The sequence below is a fragment of the Hemibagrus wyckioides genome, linkage group LG11 (genome assembly GCF_019097595.1).
Source record: "Hemibagrus wyckioides isolate EC202008001 linkage group LG11, SWU_Hwy_1.0, whole genome shotgun sequence".
NCBI lineage: Eukaryota > Metazoa > Chordata > Actinopteri > Siluriformes > Bagridae > Hemibagrus > Hemibagrus wyckioides.
Window position 1 is genome coordinate 24,028,245 of NC_080720.1, and position 10,169 is coordinate 24,038,413.

General features: G+C 38.1%; 1 protein-coding gene across 1 annotated transcript in view; it reads left to right on the forward strand.

Moving 5' to 3' along the window:
- mtss1 (MTSS I-BAR domain containing 1) overlaps positions 1–7,848 on the forward strand; it is a 29,039-nt gene extending 21,191 nt beyond the window's left edge. Inside the window, exons 11-15 of the mRNA XM_058402652.1 lie at positions 4,029–4,139; positions 4,309–4,465; positions 5,890–5,916; positions 6,465–6,745; positions 6,939–7,848. Of these exons, the coding sequence (XP_058258635.1) occupies positions 4,029–4,139; positions 4,309–4,465; positions 5,890–5,916; positions 6,465–6,745; positions 6,939–7,697 (1,335 nt within the window). The 3' untranslated portion in view covers positions 7,698–7,848. The remainder of the gene's footprint in view (positions 1–4,028; positions 4,140–4,308; positions 4,466–5,889; positions 5,917–6,464; positions 6,746–6,938) is intronic.
- Positions 7,849–10,169: the final 2,321 nt, after the last annotated feature.

Sequence of the window (10,169 nt, forward strand, 5' to 3'; positions counted from 1 at the left end):
ACTTTGCAAAATATATACTGTAAATGTTAATTTGTAAACTTGTAAGATACTTATGTCACTAATTTTGATATCAAACAAGCCCCGAGGAATATTTTAGTAAACATAGTATAGATGCCCAGACATACTCCATGTCCTGATCATTTTAATATCTGACCAGTCCATTGTCATCTTACTACTTCAATGTATAAATCTAATACAGGGCGTATAAACATGCTGTACCTGATCACAAAATGGTCATACACACTAGATCATGAACGTTACTAGCTTAATTTTCTCATGGGTTTACAGCTCATTGCTGGATTGCATGCCTGTTCCCCACCAGGAATAGCTATATTCTGTCCCTTGTTTCAGGGAATATTGTTAGAAAAGCAGTTGCATTGGATTGAGGCCATTGCTGCCCACCTTTGTTGAGGTTTTGTGGATTTGAAATGACTAAATCTATACTGGCGCACACTATCTTTAGTGTTCAGCAGACTGTGCTGCATCATGGGTCATTAGGGTAGAGTTTCTAATTTCATGTCATCAGAGAAGCAAGATTATGATCATAACGAGGCTTTGTAATCTTCCTATTTTGTAATATTTGCAATATTTAATAATTTTCTGTTAACTCCAGGATGAGTATCCATATGTGGATATATACTGTGTCCATACATACTGCTAATTGTTTTTAAAAATGGTTTAGTGAACAGCAGGAAACATGAATATTTTAATCCCAAAAACATGATATGGGTTTATAATGAAGTATACAACGAACACTCCAGAAATAAGTTTATTGGGTGATTATTAGAAAGTTTTTCAGGATGCTGTGGTGGGTATTTGTATCTTGTAATAATTTTTACCTATTTGACCCTTAAGTCTGTGCTGCAGAGCAGAGCAACACATCTTCCTGTGAAGGATGTCCTCTTCTCATGTGCGTTTGCAAGCAAAGCTGTGAATGTCTTCAATTTCAAAATATGAACTGGGGTCTAAAAATGTTTTTGTCAGGGCAATTTCACTATAGAAAAATTCAGTAAGTGTCTCCACTTCTGTTCCGTACAGAGATACTACGATTTACTTCAACGTGTTAGGTTTATTTACGGGTCCATCTTCAGTTTTGCAAGCATTCTGTAAATGGGGATTTCATGGGTGAGGGAAAAAAGGCTAAATACTAATGCTAGCTGCATCTGACAGTTCTCTGTCCCCCACTATAATAATGTAACTTACATATGTAATGCATCCACACACTGAATGCAGCCTACACCCTTTAAAAGCCACGGCCAGTACTATAGTCAGACATTGCTGAACAAAGTAGGATGATGGCATATTGTATGCGATATCATAAGCCTACTCCTGTCCTGTAAGCAACATCAACAGAGTACAGCCCTCCTGTAATCTTCTTAAAACTCAAATGGTGGAAATGCTTTGTTTCCTTTCTTATTTAGGCTAACGCTTTTGAAAGATCATCAGTATTTTAAAATGGAAAATCGTGATCAGGGAAAAGCAATGTAACACAAGCCTGGTGTACCCCCTGTACGTTCCCATTTAAATAATATCACATGTTCTCCACTCTCATGCTTCTCAAGTTCACTACAGACTGTTCTTTTAGTCAGTATTACACTCGCTTCTCAGTCCTTTGCCAGCTGCAGCTTCCCTCATTTGTCAATGTGCAGGCTTGTGAATATGTGCCACTTGCATGTAATGGTTCTTCCTCACTATACCACACTCTACCCCACTGAACTTGATTTGTAAAGGTACTTTGCCTCCATTTACACTGTATGTCCACCACGTAGGACGTCCCCTCAGCGCTTTGGCTCAGACCCACACCAAACTTTTTAGTCAGTTGGCCTGTGGTTAAGCCCTGCTTGAGCATGCTGGTTGTAGTTAACCAGAACTCTGACAACACACAGAAGTGAAGTAGATTTTCCTCAGCTAACCTCTATTCTCTCCACTAATCAATTTTTTTCCCATTCCTCTTCAATTCATACCTCAGCTTCTATATATACTGCTGTGTTTGTATTAAAGTTTGCTACAACATGTGCTCCCCATGGTTGGCCACCAATTTAGCTGGCTTCCCTTACTCACAGCTTCATCTCCAAGTAATGACAAGCCATACTGCAGAATGAGCTCTCATGCAGTCTGTGTTTAAGCTCTTTGGCAGCTGCCCACAATCATCAACTTAGTGCCCACTGCTTTGGCATTGCCTGTCTTTGAGAAGCAGTCTCTGATTCAGAACACATCAGTGCTGTCCCAGCGTTCTGGCTGGCTGATTCTGCAGCGTTATTAGGTAGTTGGTAAGTAGAGGATGGGTAGCTAATCATGAACATTAAGACTTGATAAAACAGTTCACACATCTGCTTCCAGTCATGTGCACAGTGTAGTTTCACATATGGCTTGACCAAAATCATTCATCCTGGAACTTAAGCTGAGTGCAGTGGAAGCTCAGAGTTTCAGCAGACTCCTCTGTAGCCAGAGCCCCGATTCTGTTTGCATGGCTGCTATGTCTGTGTCTGGGAGATACTTCTAGTTTGACAGAGAACTTTATGAGCATCTTGAAATGAATCTGATGTAGCATTCAGCAGCTTGCATGCAGGCCAGGACAGCCACCTTCAAACCAGTGGGGTCTCAGATTGGATGCTGCTGTGCATGTAATACCAACATATGTGCTCCTCTGTGGGAAACAAATCATGAAGATTTTTACTTTGCCATAAAGTAAATCTGTATTAAGTGTTTTAATATAGTAATATAACAGATTACAGGTAGGCTGTCCTAGGCACTTGGAGGCGTATGTTGCTCAGGCAGTGAATACCAATGCACTGATGGCATGCAGTTCATTATTCATTTTGCTGCTTGTGTTAAAAATATTGCTCCAGTCTGCAGCTCATGGTCCCCTCTGAGGAGTGACTCAGCCTCTCATGCCTCACTAGGCCAGGATTCCTGGTGGCTCTGTGGCAGTCTGCATCCAGAATTGGTGTCTCAGATCTGGGAAAAGTTTGTCATGGCACGTGTGGCCCTCTTTTCTGCTACCAGATTGACTCACTCTCAAACAGAGTCCGTTATTGTGACCTGGCACTCTTCAAGTCTGTCCTCCTCATGGGAATTAGAGGCATACCACTCCAGAAAGTCTACACTGCTGCACCTCTCCCAGTATAAAGATCATCTCCCAGTATCTTTTGGGTTAGTCATAAGGTGGGTCGGTTCCACATTACATTGTGGCATAGACTAGATGTATAATTGACATAGACATCTAAGTGATTATCACCACCTCTTGCTCTTATGAGCGATGAAATAGAACGCCCCTTATGTACATTATTGTGGTTCTGTGAATACCAAGGATTTCTGGTCATTTGATCAGAAGGAAACACTGTAAGAATTTCCAGTGAGCGGTGGCTATATGACAAATGTGCTTGTACTTGTGACTTTGTTGATGAACTCGCAGACAGCTGTATTCACGTGATTATTACTGACAGTAAGAATCACCTGGGTACATGCCATTATGTAACTTTAGGGGTATACACAGGTATTTAAATACCCACAGTAACTGTTTGAATATTGAAATTACTGTTTGTATATTTCTTATAGCCAGATTTTCAAAGCATTCAGTAAAGATTTTGCCGTGTTATATTATTTTTTCTATATCTCTATATCACACCTGCTATACATGTACATGTTGAAAGAAGGAACCTATAACTGCTGACACAATTCCATGCAGTATTACATACATTATATCCATTACATACATTTTCCTCTCATTTTCGTGGTTAATGTGGTTATATTAGTATAGTAGTGTGATACTGTTTGGACCAGTGCTTGGGAAGCTTAGAAATGACCACTATATTTTAATACTCTAGAATAATGCTACATGTCTTTTAAGATGCAATGGCCATGTAAATGCTAGGGTAGTGAAGCACAATTCTATATGATTCTTCAACATGTGCAGAAAATATACCATCAGTTATTTTTGGTGTAGTTATTTTTGCTCTCTTATTCTCATGGTTGCTTTTTTTAATCTTTGTGGTCTTCGTTGTCTTTTGTTTGTTCATATGTGAAAGGAGCAGAGTCGCAATGTTCCTGGCACAGAGAATGGCACTTCTATGCCTCCTCCACACCAGGTTTACAGTGGTTATGGGGAGCGAGCTAGAGCCCAGTCCACATCAGGAAAGGTAAACATGTATGCAACTAACCAGCTAGATTTGTATCAGTGCAAGGATTATGGTAGTGAATCTAGTAGCTGAAAGGCTGGTCATTGTTTTAGAATAGGACTGATGGCTATGTTATATACAATATAATTATAATTGATGCGTCAATTGCTGCTTTTTCTTCTATATGTAGCCAAAGACAGCCAGAGAGCAACTAGCGCTGACCTTAGCGGGTACACTCAACTCGGAAACTCCTCACACTAGTCGTGACTCTCTGCACTGCTCCAGTGGATACAGTACTCAGACAACAACCCCATCCTGTTCTGAAGATACCATACCCTCACAACATGGTGAGAACACTAACAGCCTCACACCCCAGATTACTGAAGGTTTCAGAGAAAATAGGCCCTAATGCAACTTTTTATTCTCATATGTGACTTTAAAATTTGCTTAATGTAATTGCCATTTTTGTGTTGACAGTTGAGACAAACATCATACACATAGGCTAGATATTAGCCTACAATATCAGTTTTGCAATTGATTTCAATTGATTGTCAAGGAAGAATGAGCAAAAAGTCTGGCAAAGTATTGTGAAAGGCTGCCTCGTTTGTATGGAAATAAAGTAAATACATTTGCTTTATGTAAGGTATATGGATACAAGCAATGTGTGGAGATGAGGTGTTTTTTTTGTTTTTTTTTTTGCTTCAACTGTACATGTTCTTTCTATTATTGTACATGTTCTATTACAGGACTATTTAGTCTTTGTATATGCTCTATGCAGGTTACTATCACAAGTAGGTGATCGGGAAGGCCTTGACTCTGAGGCTGTGTATTTTGGATACCAAAATATCATTCAGACATTATTAAATATTTTGATTTAAATGTGTAAATTTAATATTATTTAGGATACACACAAACACATGGATCAGCCAAAAAAAGTCAAAAAGTCAGCGCTTTGTCATATTCCTCAAAACATTTCTTATATTCCATACTTGTAGGGCCCTAAGAACTTCCATCTGTCTGTCACTGTCAATGAGTGTCTTGGCACAGGAGCAGCATATATACAGCTCTGGAAAAAAATAAGAGACCATTGCAAAATCAGATTTGTTTTGTTTTTTCCTCTTACAGGTGCATGTTTTGGTGAGATGAAGAGTTTTGTTTCATTTTTTGTGAACTGCTGATGATAATTCTCCTAAATTCAGAATATAACTATTGTTATTTAGAGTGTATATTTAAAGGAAATGACAACACATCAAAATAACCCAAGATCATGCAGTATTTGCAGAGCTTTAATAACTCAAATAAAACAAAATGTAAATAATTTGTAAACAAATTGTGTTAATGCTTTGGCTAAATAACATTAACTTTATACCACTCTTTTTGCAAAAAAGCAAACAGCTCAGCTTTGCTTGATGTTTTGTGACCATCCATCTTCCTCTTGATGACATTCCAGAGGTTTTCAATAGGGTTCAAATCTGGAGATTGGGCAGTGGTCTCTTATTTTTTCCTGAGCTGTATGTAATTATCTGTTGCCAAAGACAGGTTTATACTATGTGGTTGTTTTATATGGCATGCTTTTAGAATATATGTATATCTAGTTTTTTGATACCTTGCCCAATTATTGACACTTTTACTGTGGAACGCTGTCTGTATTTTGAAATTATGGTCTAGTCTATATCTCAAAGATCACTAGCAGCTCTTGCAGACTGCTGCCTGTATGCCAAACAGGAGTCTTTTGTATACAAGTTAAAAACAATGTATTATTCTTTTACAGCAGTAAAGAAAGAACCTCCTCTCTATGGTAGGTTTCTGACTAATATTGTACAGATTAAAATTTATTTATTTTATTTTGATCATCAGATTATTTAACCGATATTTGAGGAACGAGATGCTTCTGTTCAGAGAAACAGTGCCATCCTATGTATACACACACGCTGCAAATGTGTCTGTGCGTGTTTGTTTCTGTGATTGTGTTTGCAAGCATGTACGTGTTTCTTATTCATCAGTTAAGTCCAGTCAGAGTCACACTAAAAGATACAAGATGTATCTCATCCCATATTCAGATATACATACTGTATCTGATTGCTCATTGAATAAATCAGTCTAAAATGCTAGTACACACTGATAAAACCAATTCCATTGAACATTCCAGAAAATATCACTGTTGTACAGAGAAGCCTTCACCTGTTCACATTAAACTGTAACAATATAGTTTTTCAACACACATCATACATTTTCACACATCTCATAAACCACCTCAAGTCTGAAATGATGCTGATCTTGTCCTTTCCAGATGTTTTTATCTATTATATATTTTCTGTTGCCTTTGTCTTTCTTCTTTATTCTCAGACTATGATTATATCTCCCTCCATGGAGGTGACGACACCCCCAGCCCATCTGATTTTGACAAGTCCTGTACGATTCCACGAAATAGTGAGCTGAGCCTGAACTACCGCAAACTGTTCCAGAGCAAGAGACCTGCATCCACCGTGAGCCTGCTGTCTGAGCCTGAGTCACTACTGCTACATCAACCACACACAGCCACCATCCGCCGTAAGCCATCCAGCAAAGCCAACCTTCGCCGTGGCACCATCAGTGGAGGAGTGCCCATCCCCATTTCCACACCACAGGTGTGGAACCATTTAATATATATTGTGTTAACCATTTAATATTCTGTTGTCCATGCTTGCTTAAGCTTAACATCTTTAGTCCTGTTATGATGATGTGGTGTTCTGGTTTTGTAGGTTATAATTGTGGTTTTGTGTAAGTGTTGCAACTACAATATGAGAATTTATATCAATGGATGTGGACCTCTCTTCATAGGTGCCACTGAAGCCAGCTAAATCCCAAGCAGGTTTGGCTCCAGGCCGTAGTGGGAGTGAAGAGGCAGTGTTCACACAAGTGCACCCTCAAGCTGCTCAACACCCCAGTTCAGATTTGGCACACGCTAAACACACACACTGCACCTCCACCCAAAATACAAGTACAGTGCCAACCCCATACTATGCGATGTTCCCTGGGCAGCCACCAGTAGGTATCACGGAGCAGATCAACCAAATTAGCAAGCAACAGCAAAGGCAGTTCCAACACCCCAACGACAATCAACAGTACAACCAAAAACAACGGCAATATCACCAAGAGTACAACAAACAGGAGCAACCAGTACAATATCAACACCACTACAATCAAGCACCACAGCAGCCACAGTATCAACAGTACATCCAAGCACAACACCAGCACACACATCAACATCACTACAAGCAACAGTATCAGCAACAGGCACAGCACATACCAGCTCAGCATCCACAGTTTCCCAAACAGCAGCATCTAATCCAACAACATGATCAACAACAACAAAATCAACAGAAGTGCCAGCTACCTCAACAGAATGCTACACTACAGCGCTGGTCATCTGCTCCAGCTCCAGACACTGCAAATCATTCAGATGACATGAATGATTCCAGTCAGATGTCAAGTGGTGGCAGTGATATGCTAAGCATGATCCGCAGAGGTGTGAAACTCCGACGCACAATCACCAACGATCGCTCAGCGCCTCTCATCACTACCAACTATCTCAACTGAAGATTACTCTACATGCTTTAGGCATTTGTACCTTTATTTTTTTAATATTATTATTTGAAATTTTTCTTTTTCCTCCCCAATTTTGTAAGCTTCCCATCAGGGGTAGACAGTCTGCCTTTCCCCCCTCCCAAAAAAAACGATTTTATTCGGCTACTTAATTAAAATAATGACTTTGTGGCACTTATGTGTCCATATGAACATCAGCTTTCATATGCTCAATTTACTATATTCTTATTGTCAGGTATAAAAAATACAGACACAAGTCTGTATCTGTTTAGAGAAAAGAACATTTTTTAGGTTAGATTTGTTTGATTTTATAAGTTTGTGTACTTTTGTAGAGATTTAACTGAAAAATAACAGCTCCACTGTCGTTATCTGTCTGAATTCTGGCTTTATTCAGTGTATGGAGTGCAGATATGTTGATAGTCATCTCTGGAGAATGTGGCCATTCTTTCATTGCTTGTAATTATTCACTGTGGCTGTATATTCAATCTGCTAGATTTGAAAATTATTCAGAAATGTATGATTCACTTTTGACCAAAGCATTGAAAAGGTAGGCTGTTCTAAAATACCTGAGTATTTTTAGAGACTGGATACAAAGTAGAAAGAAACATTATTGAGACTTTAATTTTAGTAATTGCTGCTTTCTTGTTAGGTGCAACCCATAGACGTTATTTTCTTGTCATACTAAGAATAGATGCTGAGATTCTGGAGTTTTTCCTCAACTTTTTTATTTAAGTAATTGTTTGTTATTTTTCTGTATTTTTGCTGAAATATTTTCTTTCACTTTTTCCTGTTTATTTTATTTTATTTTTTTAAAAAAACACTATTCAGAATAATTTTATGAAGTGTTCCAGGATTATTGACACTTTACACTGCCAACTGTTAGAGGTGATTTTGTCTTTAAGCAATATACTGTACATGTCTACATATTCTGAAACGGTCATTATTAGTAATTGTGAAACTTTTTTTTTAGCTGGCGACTGTTTTTGAATGCCTTGTTTTTGGTGAATTTTGCATCTTCTAGATTTTTGAAATGAAAAGGAAGTGAGTGTAAGAGAAGCTTGCAGTTTGAGTAGCACTCAGTTCCTCTTATGGCATACATCTTGGAGTGGTGATCTGTTTCTAAACACATTTGATAGGTTTAGACATGCTATATTATGCTGAATGGATCTTTAATCGTAAATATTCTACTTATATAGTTGTGTGTGTTCGCTTAATTTGTCCTTGGCATTTGAGATAAAAGCTGTGTCATTTATTGTAAAGAAATGTTTTATGTAGTTTATCATTTAAAGTGACTGCTTTTTTTTTTATCTCTATATTGATGCTTTTCTCTAAGAAATAGCTTAAAGAAAGAAGATTTTGTTTTTGTTATTTTCTGGTTGCATGGTATTTATAGGTCTACTTGATTAGCTGTCCTGTGTAATAGAGAAAGCTAATGCTGGTCATGGGCTTTTGGACAGCAAGCACATTGCCTTTGTTTTAACCTTAAATCATCAGCCAACGTTTTGTTACTCAGAATTGCATAAATGGGAAAATCTAGTGTAATGCGTGTAGCGTTAAAGCTGTGGAAGAATCCTATCCAAAGAGCAGCTACCTAGAGGCCTCGGCCTGATCTGAACTCATTACTACATCGTTTAAATTTTGAAGAAACTGTGTCGTTTTTTTAGGTACTGTATACAAACACAGAGCAGAGTTATTGTAATAAAAGTCAGATATGCCATGCCTTTATACTTTAGTGTGGTGGACATTTTTTGTGTGAGGCACAAAATCCATATTCTTATATTGCAAATACGTAGGGGTTCGGATTAGTTCTATCCGAATGAGCCAGGGAAATGATTTAACTGAGTACATTTCAAAATGGACATGTAACACTTATATTATAACATTATAACTTCAACTACCAGTGATATTTTAAGTAATTCATACAAGTTCTTTCAAATGTTTAATATGGGTTGACGTTTACTGGCCTTCCTACATTTTTGTAGATTACCCTTACTCTTCAGACTGTTGTGAGAAATGATGGTGTTGCTATCAGGAGTTTAAATAATTCCTAATATTTCTTTGACCCATTCATCTTTTGTGTTAATCGCATAGCTGAAAGCCACACTGGGTTGTCACCATATCTGTCACCATTTAGATTTTTTGGAAACAGGATATAAAGCCTTAAATCACATGATTCAAACACTTGTTGTCTAGCACAATATGCCCAAACCATGACCAAAGGGCCAGGTTGTTCATATTCATCTTAAAATGGTTAAAAATGCTGTAATATTGGCTATAATTACATATGATCCATGAGTCAAAGCCTGTGCTGCATTTCCTGCTTTCAGGCTAATAGTAAGTGAATATAGAAAGTAAGACGAGAGATGTAATCAGCCTTGGCACTTCATATATCTGGTAAAGATTTGGTAGATGTTTTTGAAGGCACCCAGTATATCACACGCGTTTTAAGATCAGTATTGACCATGT